Genomic DNA, 17793 nt, shown 5'->3' with positions numbered 1-17793 from the left:
TCTCGACGATTTTACCAAGCTAATGTAAAAGTAGGGACCAGTGAAGGGAATCTGTCATCATTTGTACAACATTTCACCCTGACAGATTACTGAGGAGGCCTGGTACTGCCTCACGCCTGTCGACCCACTAAATGTATTGATTTAGTCAAACTGTTGTTAGTGATAGAATTTAGGGAGGAGGGTGGTGTTGGAGAGAGGAAAGGAGGGGCGTGGTGGTGGAGTGAGGGAGGAGACTTGGTGGTGGAGAGAGGGAGGGGACTTGGTGGTGGAGAGAGGGAGGGGCGTGGTGGTGGAGTGAGGGAGGAGACTTGGTGGTAGTCTGAGGGGGGGACACGTGGTGGTGGGAGGAAGGAGGGACTTTGGTGGTAGACTGAGGAAGGGACTTGGTGGTAGTCTGAGGGGAGGACACGTGGTGGTGGAGTGAAGGAGGGACTTGGTGGTGGACTGAGGGAGAGGACTTGGTGGTGGGTTAAAGGTAGGTGTACATATTGGTAAGAGTAAGGAGGAGATACGCACCTGCCCCAAAAAAAAAAAACAAACAAAACATTCTCGTCCTCCAAAATGTTCCAGGTTGGATGGAATACACCGTCCATGCCTTAACATTCTCACGACACTAAATCACACATTCACTGACACACTGGTTCCTTAGAGTCCTTCTACACTATGCAGAGGGTGAATTTGGCGCACAAGAACGTGATAACTATGACGATGAGGATAAAATAAAGCATTCGAATATTAAATTAAACAAATATAGTGTGGCTTGAGGCGTCATCTCCGCCACAAACTCGGTCCACCATCATTACTGTCACTTGGGAACACGCACACGATCCTCACACCAAAAAACAAAATAGGTAAATCTTAAAGGCACAAAGTACTTGAGGGAGTAATAGAGGTGTGGTGGTGGTGGGTGGGTTGTGGTAACAGGTGTGGTGGTGGTGGGTGAGTCGTGGTAACAGGTGTGGTGGTGGTGGGTGGGTCATGGTAACAGGTGTTGTGGTGGGTGAGTCGTAGCAACGGCGCTACTCATATAGGGATGGTGGTGGTGAAGATATTCGTGGTATTGGCGCTGGTGGTGGTACGGGACAAATTGTGATCATTACTTAGTCGTGAGACAGCCAGCCAGCGGTGAACACAACAACCATTTCCACTCTTCACCTCTTACAAGCACTACGAATCTTAACACCACCGACTTCCTCCATTTGTGAGTATTGTAAGAACTACTAGGGTATTTTTAATTCATATTTATCCTTATTAACTAATTACTAGCTACATATACGAGTATTCTAATTCTTTAAAAAATATTGTTATATAATGTTGCCAATTCCGCCCTACCCTAACGATAACCCATTGATTGTGGCTTCAGGCACTGAGTTACCCAGAAAAAACCCCAGCAATTTGTTGTATGTAATCCTCTGAGAGAAATCTACACATCGTGAAACATCTGTAAGTTATTGATGATGTACTTGTATTACTGTTAAACTATAGCTAAGTACAGTTCCATGTTTTCTTAGTGGTAATCCTGTTTGATGTTATTTATATGTTCGAAAGTTAGACAGAGACGTTGAATTCATTTAGCCACCGCGATAGATTTCTCAAGGTATCAAACGGAAGAGACATTTGTATACCTAATGTGTCCCTCAGTCAATGTATAGCGAAGCAGAATAAAAGATAATCTAGGAATTATTTCACTAGTTATAAGTATTTTGGTATCGGTCCAGTAGGATCCAGTTTTAATAGCCTTTAAACTAGTTCTATTGTTAGTTCTATTGTTGGGATTTGACCTCATATCTATTAGGTTTCAGTCCCAGTAGAAATGAATATTACCATTAGAGTAAGGTGCTAAATGGGCCTCTGTTCAAATGGATCACAACTAACGCTAACCATCAGGACTGGGATCCGGTTTTAATGGGTTTTAGGCTTCAAGGCCATCATCTATTTTAATGATCCCTGAGCCTAATGATTAGTCTAAGTTGGGTTGGGGAGTATGAGCAAGGAGGTCCATTTATATACCATCTGAATCGTCCACACACACACACACACACACACACACACACACACACACACACACACACACACTGAAGATCAATACTAGAACCTTAGATCTGTAGATAGCACGTCAAACGAAACGGATCTATACGAGAGAGAGAGAGAGAGAGAGATTCCCTTATCCATTCTTTATAATTTAACTTCAGATTTAATTTAAGAAATATTTTACGTCCCTTCATAATGGATGAAGTTATTTATTTAATGGTAGTTCTGCTGTGTACGGCTCCCGTAGGTGTAGGTGAAGGTGGTGTTCCTCCGTGACAGCAGCAGCATGAAGGTGGTGGTGACTCTCCTCGTGGTGGTGGTGACCTTACTTCACTACGGTGAGTCTCTACCTCCTCTCCTCCCTCCTCAACTACAGTCAATAAAACTCAGATGGTGTATTAACAGCTGACAGATGGTAGTGTAAGAGCTGCCAGGTTGTATATTATTAATTAACATAGGTAAATGAATAATATCAACTAACAAGTCATACGGTAGATGATTCAGACGAGAACAAGTTACAAGAATCAGTACAAAGTTGTTGATAAAAGAGAGAAATAAACGAGTGTTTTGCTTCCCTTATCTTCTTTCACCACACCTCTGTACCTTCTTACCTTTGTATTATAATGTATTATCTATAATACAAACTTAACCCATTAAGAAACTGTATCTTCTTTTACATCTTAATATTAACCAATCATGGGGTATTTTTTTTTTTTACTGTTTAAATCGATCTATAGAATTAATTGCTCCTTTAACCCATCCCAACGAGAGGCCAAGAGGGGTCTTTATATAGTTAATTTATAATCTCTTCTGCGGCAGGTGAGGCGGTGAAGTGCTACAACAAGAAGGTAGTCGAGTGTGGAGGCTCCTGCTTCATCAAGACTACTGATGGTGGTGAGTTTGTCCTGATGACTTACTTCTTCCGGACGTAACTTAGTGACACATTGACAGGCTTTACCGACACTCATAGTATTAATAAACTAAAACACGTGAAAGATAAACATACAGTTAGGACAAGTAGACAGACATGGAAGCAGCGTAGAAGGATAAAAAACAAACATATACGGACAGACAGACCGTGATTAAGATCATTCAATTATGTGCTTGTTTTGGCGTGTCTTGTTAGCCACTGTGAAGAGTTCGTGTGTTAGAGGGTCACTTGAGCTGATATACACAGTGAGCGATAAACAAGTTGAGATATAATTAGTAATAACAAATACATCGATCGAGACAATATATTTTCTAAGTATTAATTGTTCTTCACACAGATGACTTCTCTGAGCTTGGGTGTGATCCTGCTTTTAAGAATAAGACTACAGTTGAGGATGGCGTCACCACTAAATACTGCAACGGGGACAAGTGTAACTCCGCCGTCGTGAGCTTCGGTGTCTCCTTCGGCTTTAACCTTTTCCTCCTGGTCCAAGGAACCCTCCTCCACCAGCTGTTGTAAACCAAAAGGAAAGAACTTCAGCCTCCTCCACCAGCTGTTGTAAACCAAAAGGAAAGAACTTCAGCCTCCTCCACCAGCTGTTGTAAACCAAAAGGAAAGAACTTCAGCCTCCTCCGCCAGCTGTTGTAAACCAAAAGGAAAGAACTTCAGCCTCCTCCACCAGCTGTTGTAAACCAAAAGGAAAGAACTTCAGCCTCCTCCGCCAGCTGTTGTAAACCAAAAGGAAGGAACTTCAGCCTCCTCCACCAGCTGTTGTAAACTAAAAGGAAGGAACTTCAGCCTCCTCCACCAGCTGTTGTAAACCAAAAAGAAAGAACTTCAGCCTCCTCCGCCAGCTGTTGTAAACCAAAAGGAAAGAACTTCAGCCTCCTCCACCAGCTGTTGTAAACCAAAAGGAAGGAACTTCAGCCTCCTCCACCAGCTGATGTAAACCAAAACGGAGCATCTTCAGCTTTCCAGTGTAACCATTTCAGAGTATTACATGAAGTTGTGGAAAGAGAAAGCGTGTGTCATGTTATTAGGTGTACCTTATATCAGTGTCCTTGTTTACAGTAATTAATCAGTGTGTCCGTCTCTTTATTTGGAGTGATGTATTTTAGTTTAGCCTCAGGCAGCTAGTTAGTGTTAGTGTCAGTACGGGTGAGTACTTTTCACCTTTCCAATTTCAAATATTTATTATGAAGAAGTTAACAAAGCTACAATGTTAAGCAAGTTATAATAATAAGGAATATGTCAAAAAGTTTTGTATTTTCCTGCAACAGAAGTTCAATATGAATTACTTTTGCACCTCTGCAGACTTCTAAGGAGTGGTGTGTTCCCCTCTACACATTATGTATCATATAGTGAACTCTTGTAGCAGCCTCACGAAGCCGTTCCTTGAAAATTTCTAAAGTTACTGTTATTGGTCTAGTGAAATTAATAAATCTTTTACTTGTTCATTGATGTGAATAATTTACCAATACTCCATCTTGTTATGGTTTAATGAACCTAAACCTTTATCACACATACTGTACAAAAGAAAAACAAAGATAAAAAGACAACTTTTGTTAGTAACACAGAAGTGCAAAGACAAACCACAATAGTTTGGTGCTAACTGTTCACTGTCCGGTTTGTTACTTGGTTGTGTTGTTCGGTGGTCGCGCCTCCCTCCTCAACAAGCGGGGCTAAGTCTGTTGGTGACCACTGGTAATGGTAATACTAAGAGATTCTTTTTGTTATGAGGAGGTATAGGATCAGGCCCATAAAAAAATTTCTTAGCGAAGTTGAAGCATTTGTCGATAAAAGATCTAGAGTATTTTAAGTTTAATTCAGTATAAAGATGTAGTCAGAGTCCTCAACAATGAATTCAGGACTGCATAGTCGTAGAGCACGTAAAAACATTGATGAAAATACTGACTGTTTAACTCTTATGGTGGGCCGAATAGAGTCAAACGGTCAGTATTTTCATCAATGTTTTTACGTGCTCTACGACTATGCAGTCCTGAATTCATTGTTGAGGACTCTGACTACATCTTTATACTGAATTAAACTTAAAGTACTCTAGATCTTTTATCGACAAATGCCTAATTCAACGTTTGTTAAGTTCTTTTATGTTATAGCTGATATATTTCTTACTAGTTAATTAATTATTCCATACATAGAGAAGTTTCAGATCTTAGGAAAGGTATCGTCCAAATATTATTATTATAAGTGTTAGTTTAGGAGCTTGATACAACTTCCGGAGAACGGCGTCGACTAAGCTACCAAGGTCGGACGAAGAGGCGGGGAAACAAAATACTAATTATAATTGCTTTTATTTAGGTACATCCAAATATAGCATAATATTAAAAAATTATTTGCCACTGAATAAATAACTAAAGTAAAATAAAATGCACATCTAAGAACAACATAACACACACTTTATCTTTCCACAACTTCATGAAATATTCGGAATGAGTGAGACTGGAAAGCTGAAGTTGCTCTCGCATGATTTACTTCAGCCGGTAGAGGAGGACTCCGAGGGTCAGGAGGGCGAAATTGAAGCTGTTGGAGACGGCAGAGTTGCATTTGTCTTTGTTGCAATAGTTAATGACCACACCCTCACCAGTCGTACTCCCTTCCTTTTGTGTTCCATGACAACCAAGCTCCAGGATTTTGTCTGTATAAAAAGAGACAATGAATAACTTAACAAAATATCCCTATCATGGGTCGGTGAATTTATTTAATGGTTTTGTTTTTGTTTCATTAAATTAGTCTGTTATTATTTATCTACCATTATTACATCTCAACATTGACTATCCAGTAGGTTAACAAAACGTGTTAAAACAAGTACAAAATACAGTGATCTTTTTTCACGTTCTGTCTCTCTCTGTATTTAGTTTTATTTAGTGATATTATGTAAGAAAAATGAAGCCAGTGTATCACCAAGTGTCTTCCAGAACAAGTAACTCACCAGCACGACTACTCACCGTCTTTGTCTTTCTTGGTGAAGCAGGAGCCTGTACACTCGACTACCTTCTTGTTGTAGCACTTCACCGCCTCACCTGCCGCAGAAGAGATTATAAATTAACTATATAAAGACCCCTCTTGGCCTCTCCTTGGGATGGGTTAAAGGAGCAATTAATTCTATAGATCGATTTAAACAGTAAACAAAAAAAATACCCCATGATTGGTTAATATTAAGATGTAAAAGAAGATACAGTTTCTTAATGGGTTAAGTTTGTATTATAGATAATACATTATAATACAAAGGTAAGAAGGTACAGAGGTGTGGTGAAAGAAGATAAGGGAAGCAAAACACTCGTTTATTTCTCTCTTTTATCAACAACTTTGTACTGATTCTTGTAACTTGTTCTCGTCTGAATCATCTACCGTATGACTTGTTAGTTGATATTATTCATTTACCTATGTTAATTAATAATATACCACCTGGCAGCTCTTACACTACCACCTGGCAGCTCTTACACTACCATCTGTCAGCTGTTAATACACCATCTGAGTTTTATTGACTGTAGTTGAGGAGGGAGGAGAGGAGGTAGAGACTCACCGTAGTGAAGTAAGGTCACCACCACCACGAGGAGAGTCACCACCACCTTCATGCTGCTGCTGTCACGGAGGAACACCACTGCAGGAGATAATGATTGTTTTCAAAGACAGAATAAATCCTAAAGTTTAGAAGGTGAAAAACAAAATGTGTTTGGGAAGTTAGATAAATTGTGAAGGTAGATGTGATAATTAGTTAAAACATGAAGAGGTCTAGTAAGATCATCATGTCATACCTGAGATAGACTAAGTAAATAAATATATATATATATATATATGTTGGAAGAAGAGACATAAATAATTTACTTTTATAGCACACACACACACACACACATACACATACATACACATACATACACATACACACACACACACACACACACATACACACACACACATACACATACATACACACACACACACACACCCTGAAACAGCAACCACTAGATCATCGTCAGGGTAAGGTGGGATTGATAATGTTCAATGACAAAACGCCTCTCAAGGAAATATAACATTATTATCTAAAGTTAGTAATTAATTCAGAGCTAAAACTCCCTGGTAGTTCTTACAATACTCACAAATGGAGGAAGTCGGTGGTGTTAAGATTCGTAGTGCTTGTAAGAGGTGAAGAGTGGAAATGGTTGTTGTGTTCACCGCTGGCTGGCTGTCTCACGACTAAGTAATGATCACAATTTGTCCCGTACCACCACCACCATCTCCAACACCACCACCATTACTGACTCTACCACACTCACCTCCATCTCTACCATCACCCCCACCATCACTATCCTCCACCTCCACTATCACTGTACTACCATGTCCTCTCCCTCATTCACTCCACCATTACGTACCCTCCCTCCCTCACTCCACCACAACTACGTACCCTCTCTCCCTCACTTTACCAACCAAGTCCCCTTCCTCAGTCTACCACCAAGTCCCCTCCCTCTCTCCACCACCAAGTCCCCCCCCTCTCTCCACCACCAAGTCTCCTCCCTCACTCCACCACCACGCCCCTCCTTTCCTCTCTCCAACACCACCCTCCTCCCTAAATTCTATCACTAACAACAGTTTGACTAAATCAATACATTTAGTGGGTCGACAGGCGTGAGGCAGTACCAGGCCTCCTCAGTAATCTGTCAGGGTGAAATGTTGTACAAATGATGACAGATTCCCTTCACTGGTCCCTACTTTTACATTAGCTTGGTAAAATCGTCGAGAAATTGGTTTGGATTATTTAATGTCAAAGTGCTTGTTCTGGTCATTGATTATATTTCAACATTTTATTCGTAAAGGAGGAATGAGTTTGGTTAGTCTTCAGAAGAACTTCACACACACACACACTTCTCTGCGTGAGGGAGAAACTTCTCATTTGTTTAGCCTTGATTTTCTTCCATATTAAATTGTCTCGTATAACCACCAGCACCAACACAACAACCACCACCATTATCTCTACCACCACCACCACCACCATCATTCTGATTCGGACTTACTGACGAATTATCGACACCTGAGAGGGAATTCAATTAACCAGTCACTTTATCTGTTGAACAAGAAGATTACACTGTATACTCAACGCTTGTGTAACTAATAATCTACTATTACTCTTGAGAGATGGATGGTTGACTTCCTGGCTTATGTCCACCTGTTCTGACTTTCCCTTTTGTGTATTGAAGTCTACGATGACGTGTGTTGACACAGTTGGTGGAGGGCATTTTGTCTCTACACCCATTATTATTATTATTGTTGTTGTTGTTCATTATTATATTATTATTATTATTATTATTATTATTATTATTATTATTATTATTATTATTATCATTATTATTTTTATTATTATTATTATTAGTAGTAGTAGTAATAGTATCATCATCATTATTCAGGTATTTCTTCATTCGTAATCATTTCTCCTCTGTGTTCGTATCACACTGTGACGACGACTCTGCCCCCTCCTCACTCTACCACCATAACCACCACTTGCTCCAACTTGACACCAGGAGAAGAAACTGCTTCACGAAGCTACTCGACCCCAGTGAGCACCGATCACAACCAGTTTCCCATCTGACTATGAGACCGAGGTATAGAGGCAAGTGTGTTTGCCTGGTAAACTATGTCTCTCTCCTGCGGCTTACGGTGTTCCTCTTCTCCCGGGGTGTGGACGACGAATTGTATTAAGGACTACTGCTGGTGGTGTGATGGTAGTGGACTACGGCGGTAATCCCTGGTTCCTTGTGGTTGGCCATCGTTACCTAGACTTGCTACCTGAGCTGCAATTTTCTTATCAGGTTTTTGTGTTGTATATAGTAGGTGTATTTAATGTTTAAAGTAAGAATAATCGGATTATATTCTGGTGTTTTTATAATTGCATATTTGTGTTTTACTTGTGTTATGTAATGTAGTACCTAATTAACTATATTAATCAATACTTAATGATATAAATGCTATTAAATTACTTAGTTTACATGATAATCTTCTTATCTCTTTCATAACTTGAATTTGTCTGTCAGGATAACAGTGAAACTTATGTGTGTGTTCCTTACTTGCTACATCCACGTATTTCAACCCCTAATTTATTCACTACTCATTTTAACTTGTCAACTTTGCTTTTCTTCAATGTTGTGGTTAGCAAAGAGGGATATACAGTGTGTGTGTGTTTGTTTGTTCATTTCTTTATTTACACAGTTATCCTACATATCAAAGACGGAGTATAAAGAGTGATGCCAATTTGTGTTTAGTATGAGACTCACTCACTCGCTCATTCTCAGCTTCGTGTCGTTCGTAAAGGATTTGTTGTATTGATCGTCAGCTGTGGTAACCTGGAAACTAAACTGTTTTTAATCTGTGACGCTAGATGGCGTTGGACACGAGTTTGGTGGGGGAAGGGAAAGGGGGGGTGAGGGGTGGTGGAAGGGACGGAAGGGGGTGTGAGGGGTGGTGGAAGGGGGTGTGAGGTATAAACATACTTTTACCTTATCCAATACACTTTATCTTGTCTTTTTCTCCAGTAACTCCACAAACAGGAAGTCTTTCTTACCTTGAAATGACTTCTTTGTCGTCAGGAATTCGATGTCAAAGATGTCATTCTCTCTTTTATAATGAAGATATAAAAACAAAACTATATTGAATTTTTTTATATAGGATGTTAACCACATTACAAAGATTCACTCAGCATTTTCACGATTTAAAACTTTGCAGCATTTTGAGGGAAGACTTAAGGCGGTGTGGCATTGTAAATCACGAATAAAAGAGTTGTGGTAGGTGGGTGGTGATGTCAGAGGAGGGGTGGTAGGTGAGCCTTAGTTACCACACTACATTACAAGGTGTGGTGGTGGTGGTCTGGCTGTGAGTGGAATTACGGTCAATTCCTCGTGGCAAGACAGAGAGGCAATAGTGTACGATAGCCACTGCTTCTCTACACTTCCTCCCTTGTGAGTATTGTGAGTCCTGACAACATCCCCTCTTTATTATTATTATTAATATTATTATTATCAATCACGGTAACTGGTCAAATAATCCTTCTGTCAGATTTAGTGTAAAAATCTGTACTTTTAGTATGTGCCAGATACGACCAGCTGTGTGGGAGAAACTGCCACGATAATCTGAACAGGTGGGTGACGAGTAAGCGAATAGGAAATGAAGGAATCTCCGAGTGAAGGGCTCGAGGTATACCAAGGCCCCTATCATTTACAACCAAACACTGATATACCACTAAAATAATACACTACGTATGTATGTTTTTTGTGTATTTCTCAGAGGTGTAAGATAGGTAAAGTTGTCAAGGTATCAGTTTTCTGTATTGATATTTCTAGTAAAGTTAAGAGTTTTGTTTATTTTGTCTTTTCACCAGAGCAACTTTGGTAGGCTCCCCAAGTTTAGTCTGTAATCTATAAACCTATTTGTCCCCCAATACGAATTACCATGAGGTTATGTTCCACCTTAGGACCCCTTTGGCTACCTCCTTACTTGACCTCTAACCTCTCCCATGACCTGACCTCTTCCGCCGTGTGTAAAGTTAACAAGATTTATATTGTCATTGAGTGTATTAACTGTCTAAATATATTTTCTAAACTGACATAATTTGATCAGGTTTAGACTCGTTCTTGCTGGATCTTGTGAATATATAGACAGAAGAAAACAAATTATCATGACAATGTTTTAAGATGGTGAATTGGGTCTCTGTTAGATCCAGAATTTCACGTTAAGCAGAGAAAAATAAACCCTAATTTATCAAGTGATTATAGAAAACGGAGTGAGAGAGAGAAGGGCCGACAATTTCTTTACATTGATAGAGGTAGTTGAAGAATGTGTGATACCTGAAATTTGATCCTGGTCTATACGGCTCCCACAGGTGCTGGTGAAGGTGGTGTTCCTCCGCGACTGAAGTGAGTCAGTGGGCAGCAGCAGCATGATGAAGATGGTGACTCTCCTCGTGGTGGTGGTGGTGACCTCACTTCACTACGGTGAGTCTTAAGTCAGCGTTATTAACTACCCTCACTTATGAGATGATATTAAAGCCTTTTAAGTCTCAAACAAAATAGATTATTCCATGTAAGTGTAATCACCCTCCTTGGAAAGATTGAAAGAAAACAACTATTTTCTTTAGCCACATAAAAAGTCTACTGTAGATGAATTAACTTGACCTTTTATGAGAATTTTAAGTGTATATTCTTCACCACAGTCGAGGCGATACAGTGCTTCCAGAGGACTATATCAGAGTGTGGTGGCTCCTGCTTCACCAGAATCCCCCAAGGAGGTAAATAGTCCCACTCGTGAATAATAATAATAGATAATAATAATAAGAGAATTTTAATAATAATAATGATAAAAATAGACAATGATGAAAACAATGATCATGATAGCAACAATTATGCACAATAGCCAGAAATGGGGAAACAAAATTGACGATCCTTGTCTCGCCTACAGAGGAGCTGGAGTTTGGGTGTAATCCCCAAGTGACTGACAACGGAGAGACGGCTGTGGAGGACGGGTTCGCTTACGTCATCCACTGTAACCACGATAAGTGCAACCCAGACTCTGGTTCCTGTCTCTCTCTCTCATTCTCTCTTTTGGTGCTGGGAGCTCTCTTCACCCTCCTCCTGTAAAACCACGCTTTGAGTTCCACCATCCGCTGTAAATCTGCGCTGGGGGCCTCCACCTCTTGTAAACCATGGGCTGGAGTTTCGCCTTAATGCACCGCCTGATGTAAACTAAGGTCAAGCAGTCTCCTCTCCTCCGTGTACTAACTTGTGTAGACTAAGAATGGGGAACCTCGCCCTCGCTGCACGTCGACCGGAAGACTGAAATTCCTGAGCAGTTGATGAATTTTATTCTCTAAAATGTTAAAACTATTGACATTAAACTTTATAAAAACATCTCCGGATAGTGTTACTTATTTCGATTATTATTTTTATCCACAAAGATTTAAAACCTAGCCATGGTTTGAGTTGTTGGTAAGGGCAGATTTCTTGACGCCACCTGTATGAAGTGAATATTGTGTCAAATGAGTTTTCTGCACAGTCCAACAGGTGTCGGAGGTAAACGTTTTAACCTACCTGTAACCTAACCCAACTTAACCTACCTGTAATCAATCTGTAACCTAGCCTAACTTAACCCAGCGTTCGTGAGTGTTACCTCCGTCGTGTTGTGGTCGTGGTAACCAACCACCACACCCAACGACACTGCCGGAGGTGAGCTGGTATCAGAGGTGAGCTGGTATCAGGGGTGAGATGGTATAAGGGGTGAGTTGATGTTATGGTTAAGCTGGTGTCGGGTATGGCAAGCATTTCAGGTAACAGGTCAGGTGAAGATGTCTACAATACTAACACGGTCTCGGGTGTAGCCACACAGTACACTAGTCTATACCTGTTGTCTTGGTGAGCTTGTTGTGGTTTCCTGTTATTCCTTCAGTACCACACACCACTACCATACACTACTACCACCAAACACTACCACCACACATTACTACCACCACCACCACCACCACACACTACCACCACCACCACCACCACCACACACTACCACCACCACACACTACCACCACCACACACTACCACACCACCACACACACCACCACCACCACCAAACACTACCACCACCACACACCACACACACACCACCACTACCACCACACACACACCACCACCACACACTACCACCACCACACACTACCACCACCACCACCATACTACCACCACCACCACATACTACTACCACCACCACCACATACTACCACCACCACATACTACCACCACCACACACTACCACCACCACATACTACCACCACCACCACCACACAGTACCACCACCACACACTACCACACCACACACCACACCACACCACTACCACCACCACTACTACACACCACCACCACACACTACCACCACCACCACACACTACCACCACCACACACTACACCACCACTACCACACATGTTTAAATAAGACGGACTCCAGCTGGTTTTCAAAAGGGTTGAAAAAGATAAAACACACATTGGTCGTACTGTAACAACTAGGTCGAGGATAATGGTTGAAAATTGGAACGAACATCAAATTTAGGATTCCTCGGTTTAACTAGAGTCACCCTGACCCCCCCTCCTACCATAACCCAGGTAAACTTTAACAGTAATTCAAGTAAGATTGTAAGACTGGATTACTTGAGATCTCACCCCAAAATAATCCCAAGTTTTTACCCTGGTGTGGTGTGGTGTGGTGAGCGAAGTGTGGTAGTAGGTGGTTGTGCTCGTCTCTATGACCACTGATCACAACAAAACGTCCGGGGACGAACTCACACAAACGCTCCTTGAAACTAAATCATTAAATGTGTGACGTCGAGACTCTATTATTTGTTCCTCCCTGATTGGCCAGATTGTGATTTGGTCCTCCCTGATTGGCCAGACTGTGATTTGTTCCTCCCTGATTGGCCAGACTGTGATTTGTTCCTCCCTGATTGACCAGATTGTGATTTGTTCCTCCCTGATTGGCCAGATTGTAATTTGTTCCTCTCTGATTGGCCAGACTGTTCCTCTCACCTCTGTAATCACCAGATGTAATCTAAGTCAAGAAAATAATAAGATAGAGAGGGCAAAGATGGGAGGAGGAGGGGCAGGACGAAAGCGATAAAGACGGATACGATGGTTAACTTGATAACAAAAAACATCCTTTAAAACCGAGTCGAAACGTTCCCAACCAACCACACACACACACACACACACACAGTTTTGTTATTACTGTTGCAATTTCCGGAATTTCCCGCCAGGCACGTATCACACAAGGACAGGATGCTGGGAGTGTTCCGAGAGTTCCCGGTAATGACACGTACTGGATGCTCTGTCACGTGACTCGTAAACTTGTGTTGGATCCCTCATACTGAAATACATATTTTAAATTTACCCTATACATTTATTCATTGTGTATTTATGATACATATAACTATACAAAAATAAATTCATACCATGTATCTTAACACATCCACACACACTTGGGTATACACTGACGTAGGTACAGATGCAATACCTACTTGACAAAATCCGACGCGCCAACAGGTATACACACAGAACTCACACGTTAAGTGATGAACTGAAAGCACGAAGCGTGTTTGTACTGATCAATACGTTTAGGTCGTGTACTTGTGATGAAGAAGAAGAAATATGAAGAAAATAGGAGGGGAAAGAAGCAAAAAGAAAATGGTCATGCTGTTTATTTGCAGCGTGCCGCCAAACAACGACGACGGCTACTACTACTACTACTACTACTACTTATACCACACTACAACTACTACTACTTATACTAAATACTACTACTTATACTACTGCTACTAGTTATTCTACTACTTATACTACTACTACTAATAATAATAATCTTCGATGCCTAGATCGTAAACTGAAAATTGGGAACTTTCATTTATTAACATTCTTGAGTACCTAATTTGTTCAAGCACTCGCCTTTTGTTCATGATACCTGTAGAACGAAGCTACTAACTCCCCTTTGCTATCAACAGTGTTATAGTACTCTGGGTGTACTCGAGAGATATTGTGTACGTACCTGAATATTAGTCCCTCCTAGTTTATTGTTCCTAATAGTTTGAAACACCCTAATGCTTTCCTGGAGGGTTAGGTTAGTTTAGGTTAAGTTAATTTAAAGTAGGTTACGGTAGTTTAGGTTAGGATAGATTGAGTTATATTAGGTTAGTGTTACATAAGTTTAGGTCAGGTCATGTCTGGTTTGGTTATAGAGAAATCCGAGTGTGAGAAAGATTTAGGAGAAATGATAAGTAGGAATCTTAAACCAAGTCAACAAAGTGTATTTGTTCGAAACCAGGCTCAAGGCTAATAAAGTACTGAGTTCATACAAAGGAGTGTTAGTTACAAGACTAGCGAGGTCATCCTAAAACTATATCTTGCTGTTGTGAGACCTCACTTGGATTATGCAGTTCAGTTCTGGTCACCGTACTACAGAATGGATATAGAATCCCTAGAAAGAATTCAGAGGAGAATTCCAAGAATAATCCAGACGTAGAGTGAGGGGCGATATGATCGAGGTGTATTAATGGAAGTCAGGGCTAAACAAAGGGGATATTACAAAGGTACTCAAACTATCCAACCAGGAGTGAATTCGTAGCATTGGTTTTAAAATTGAAAAATTTAGATTTATATTAACTCGAATACGCTGGATAGCTTCAAACACAGGTTGGATGGATATATGAGCGATAGGGGTTGGGTGTAAACGGGACTGCCCAGGATGCCGTTGTAGTTTCCTTCATTCTTATGTTCTTATGGTAGGTTAGCGGTGATGGCGTTAGGGTAGTACACTGTCTCCACTAATGAGAAATAAAGTGAGCTAATGTTTAGGTGATCCTTATTAATGCTCGGGTGTAAAGGTGATGGCTGATGATCTGTAACAAAACACTGAAGTCCTGTAACTGATTTGGCTGAACCTGTTTACTGTATTATACCTTCGTTCTGCTGTAGTGACGTGTGTGTGTGTGTGTGTGACTAGAACTGTTCAGTCGACAGCTGTGGTCAGTCACTTTATAAACACCTTTACGTAACATCGATCGTCATTTTTTTTATTGTTATGAGTTCTTGCATTTATATTTGATGTAGATGGATATTATTTCTACAGTGGTTACAAAAATAATCGGTAGATCTACAGTGTTAGGCTTTATCTATTATATAAGACGATAGTAACATACAAATAAAGAAGTGAAACAAATAAAATAAGTATTATATGTTTATTGAAGAAACTTTCAACTACAGACATATATAATGGACAAATTTATATGTGGAAATTAACAAAGAGAAAAGATATCCAGAATCAGATGAAATATATTCAATAGCGTCATATATAATTATTTAATAGACATAAACCATTCATTATATTATGTTGTGAAAAAATGTATTGTTTGTTAGAAGAATTAATTAATAAGTCTTGGCAGTGTTCCTTCATTTTGTTCCTTCAGTCATCAGTTTCCGACTTAATTATAATACGTGTTCGCTGTTGATCTCCTCTTTCGACCAAACGTATGTTTAAATCCAACCCCGAATCCGGTAGAACTGAGAGAGCAATAGACAGACGTTAATGTAAATACTACACACTGCATTACTTTAATCTTAAGGTTATTAGACCAATATTTTATCACGAAGTCCGTAAAATAATAATAATAATAAACAAAATAATAATAATAATAATAATAATAATAATAATAATAATAATAATAATAATAATGTCAATAAAACATAATAATAATAATAATAATAATGTCAATAAAACATAATAATAATAATAATAATAATAATAATAAAATAAATTGACCACATCACAGGATCAGATGAGGAGGACCTACCTGCCAGAGGCGCCCCAGTTGCGTGTGGCGCCGGCGTTGAAGGAGGTGTTCTTGTTGGGTTTAAAGGTGTAGCCTATCTTAGCGCCAAAGTCTGTGCCACTCACTCTGTAACACCAGTATCATACTATATTAATACATTATAATAAACTTGATTTATATTTGAATCGGGTGAATAATTTGTCTTTTGTATATATATTTAGCTCTATGAATTATCCGATTAAATTTTACTTAAGAAATCCGCGACTGTTGTAATTCAGGGAAGAAAACAAGTTATCATGAGAGACATTGTATGCGACCTTGATATATGACACGAACGTCTAAGATTATGACCTTATGCTTGAATCAATCTTTTATTTATAATATTTTTCAAAGTGTCATCAACAGCAACACGAATGAGAGTGAAGATAATCAAGAAGAGAAAGTGTTGCTGTGTTTACCTCAATTTATGCATTTAAACACATGTTATAAATGAATAAATTAAATAGTTATATAAAAAAACATAGAATACAAGATAAATATTTCACTGTGGTCGACTATGGTCACAGAAGTAAGAAGATTAATTAAGTGAAACATTACCCCGGGAACCTTGTATGGTCGACTTTCAAGCTGCCGCCTAGAGTGTGCTTATTGACTTTACGATCCACGTTGATTGTCCCACTGATCCGACGTCCACTGTAAATAAATAAATAAATAAATAAATAAATAAATAGAATAAATATCTGACCTTTATAGTTGTATATGCATGTAATCTTATCATGTGACCATCTGAATTACCTATACAATGACAGTGACTCCCAAAATATGCAGTAAATCTTTGTAAAGTGAAAGTTATTCTCTTGTGTTGATAAAAAGTAAACGTGAGGTAACTTACTCTCTGTCAACAGTATCGGTCGTCACGCCGCCTGATACTGAAGTCTGTCGTTTACGTCGGTCATGAGTTGTTTCCTCGTCCACAGTCTGTCTCGGTGGTTCATAGTCCTGGTTCACCTCTAGGTCTGGTGCTAGGTACTGACGTCTCAGTATCTCCTGCAGTAATAATGGTTCTAGGTCAAGTACCAGTGAAGAATCGATCTCCTTAGGTACCAGAACTACAAATAGTTCTCCCTTCAGTGGTGTGTCCTGGAGGGGGAGCGCTGACACCACCACTAGCAGGAGGGCGGTGATGGCGAGTGTGGTCTTCATGTTGAGGAGTGTTGGTGAGGACAGTGATGCTCAACACCCGGGGCCTTCAGGCTATATAGTCCAGGACAGGCAGCTGGGAATACCAGATTGACAGCCAACATAAAGCTCGTATTGACAAATATTGCAGGATAATAACATTGACGTCACTTTTCCTAGAGTTGCATGGAACGTTTCAAGGTCAAATGTATAGGAATTTCTATTTGTAAGCTTTCCGAACAAGTTGTCTTTCGTGACGCACTTTTCCTAGTGATGTTGTGCTTGTGCTGTATTG

At 40.0% G+C, this 17793-nt stretch overlaps 3 protein-coding genes across 8 annotated transcripts; 2 read left to right on the top strand and 1 right to left on the bottom strand.

The window, feature by feature from the left end:
- Nucleotides 1-1043: 1043 nt before the first annotated feature.
- On the top strand, nucleotides 1044-4419 carry LOC121858450. 4 transcript variants are annotated; one of them, XR_006087439.1, is made up of 5 exons: nucleotides 1044-1210; nucleotides 1364-1443; nucleotides 2255-2369; nucleotides 2851-2925; nucleotides 3300-4419. XR_006087439.1 is itself a non-coding variant. In XM_042354893.1 (4 exons), exons 2-4 carry the CDS (start codon nucleotides 2318-2320, stop codon nucleotides 3479-3481), a joined length of 309 nt encoding a protein of 102 aa, XP_042210827.1. In that variant the 5' UTR covers nucleotides 1058-1201; nucleotides 2292-2317; the 3' UTR covers nucleotides 3482-4419. The 4 variants fall into 4 exon arrangements, 1 of the variants encoding a protein (XP_042210827.1); XR_006087438.1 differs by having other exon boundaries at nucleotides 1054-1201; XM_042354893.1 differs by lacking the exon at nucleotides 1364-1443 and having other exon boundaries at nucleotides 1058-1201; nucleotides 2292-2369.
- A 5374-nt stretch (nucleotides 4420-9793) lies between these two features.
- On the top strand, nucleotides 9794-11891 carry LOC121858449. Of its 3 annotated transcripts, none has more exons than XR_006087437.1 (4): nucleotides 9794-9936; nucleotides 10848-10959; nucleotides 11178-11252; nucleotides 11423-11891. XR_006087437.1 is itself a non-coding variant. In XM_042354891.1 (3 exons), the coding sequence occupies exons 1-3, from the start codon at nucleotides 10905-10907 to the stop codon at nucleotides 11599-11601; spliced, it is 309 nt and encodes a 102-aa protein (XP_042210825.1). In that variant the 5' UTR covers nucleotides 10848-10904; the 3' UTR covers nucleotides 11602-11891. The 3 variants fall into 3 exon arrangements, 1 of the variants encoding a protein (XP_042210825.1); XR_006087436.1 differs by having other exon boundaries at nucleotides 9798-9927; XM_042354891.1 differs by lacking the exon at nucleotides 9794-9936.
- A 3823-nt stretch (nucleotides 11892-15714) lies between these two features.
- Nucleotides 15715-17559, bottom strand: LOC121858355. The gene is made up of 4 exons (XM_042354788.1): nucleotides 17212-17559; nucleotides 16917-17012; nucleotides 16341-16445; nucleotides 15715-16050 (listed from the first exon to the last, which is right to left on the bottom strand). Exons 1-4 carry the CDS (start codon nucleotides 17520-17522, stop codon nucleotides 15972-15974), a joined length of 591 nt encoding a protein of 196 aa, XP_042210722.1. The 5' UTR covers nucleotides 17523-17559; the 3' UTR covers nucleotides 15715-15971.
- Between the last annotated feature and the right edge of the window lie 234 nt (nucleotides 17560-17793).

The sequence above is a fragment of the Homarus americanus genome, unplaced genomic scaffold (genome assembly GCF_018991925.1).
Source record: "Homarus americanus isolate GMGI-L3 unplaced genomic scaffold, GMGI_Hamer_2.0 scaffold57980, whole genome shotgun sequence".
Classification (NCBI taxonomy): Eukaryota; Metazoa; Arthropoda; class Malacostraca; order Decapoda; family Nephropidae; genus Homarus; species Homarus americanus.
The sequence above is the reverse complement of the archived record's forward strand: the minus strand, read 5'-3'. Positions and strand labels throughout refer to the sequence as shown.

Bases quoted from the DNA above. Each gene is read 5' to 3' on its own strand.
- LOC121858450 (XM_042354893.1), top strand. From the start codon at position 2,318: ATGAAGGTGGTGGTGACTCTCCTCGTGGTGGTGGTGACCTTACTTCAC. The intron at 2,370-2,850 runs GTGAGTCTCTAC...CTTCTGCGGCAG, and splicing joins GGTGACCTTACTTCACTACG to GTGAGGCGGTGAAGTGCTAC. The intron at 2,926-3,299 runs GTGAGTTTGTCC...TTCTTCACACAG, and splicing joins CATCAAGACTACTGATGGTG to ATGACTTCTCTGAGCTTGGG.
- LOC121858449 (XM_042354891.1), top strand. From the start codon at position 10,905: ATGATGAAGATGGTGACTCTCCTCGTGGTGGTGGTGGTGACCTCACTT. The intron at 10,960-11,177 runs GTGAGTCTTAAG...TCTTCACCACAG, and splicing joins GGTGACCTCACTTCACTACG to TCGAGGCGATACAGTGCTTC. The intron at 11,253-11,422 runs GTAAATAGTCCC...TCTCGCCTACAG, and splicing joins CACCAGAATCCCCCAAGGAG to AGGAGCTGGAGTTTGGGTGT.
- LOC121858355 (XM_042354788.1), bottom strand. From the start codon at position 17,522: ATGAAGACCACACTCGCCATCACCGCCCTCCTGCTAGTGGTGGTGTCA. The intron at 17,013-17,211 runs GTAAGTTACCTC...ATTTATTTACAG, and splicing joins ACCGATACTGTTGACAGAGA to TGGACGTCGGATCAGTGGGA. The intron at 16,051-16,340 runs GTAGGTCCTCCT...TTGCTCTCTCAG, and splicing joins AACTGGGGCGCCTCTGGCAG to TTCTACCGGATTCGGGGTTG.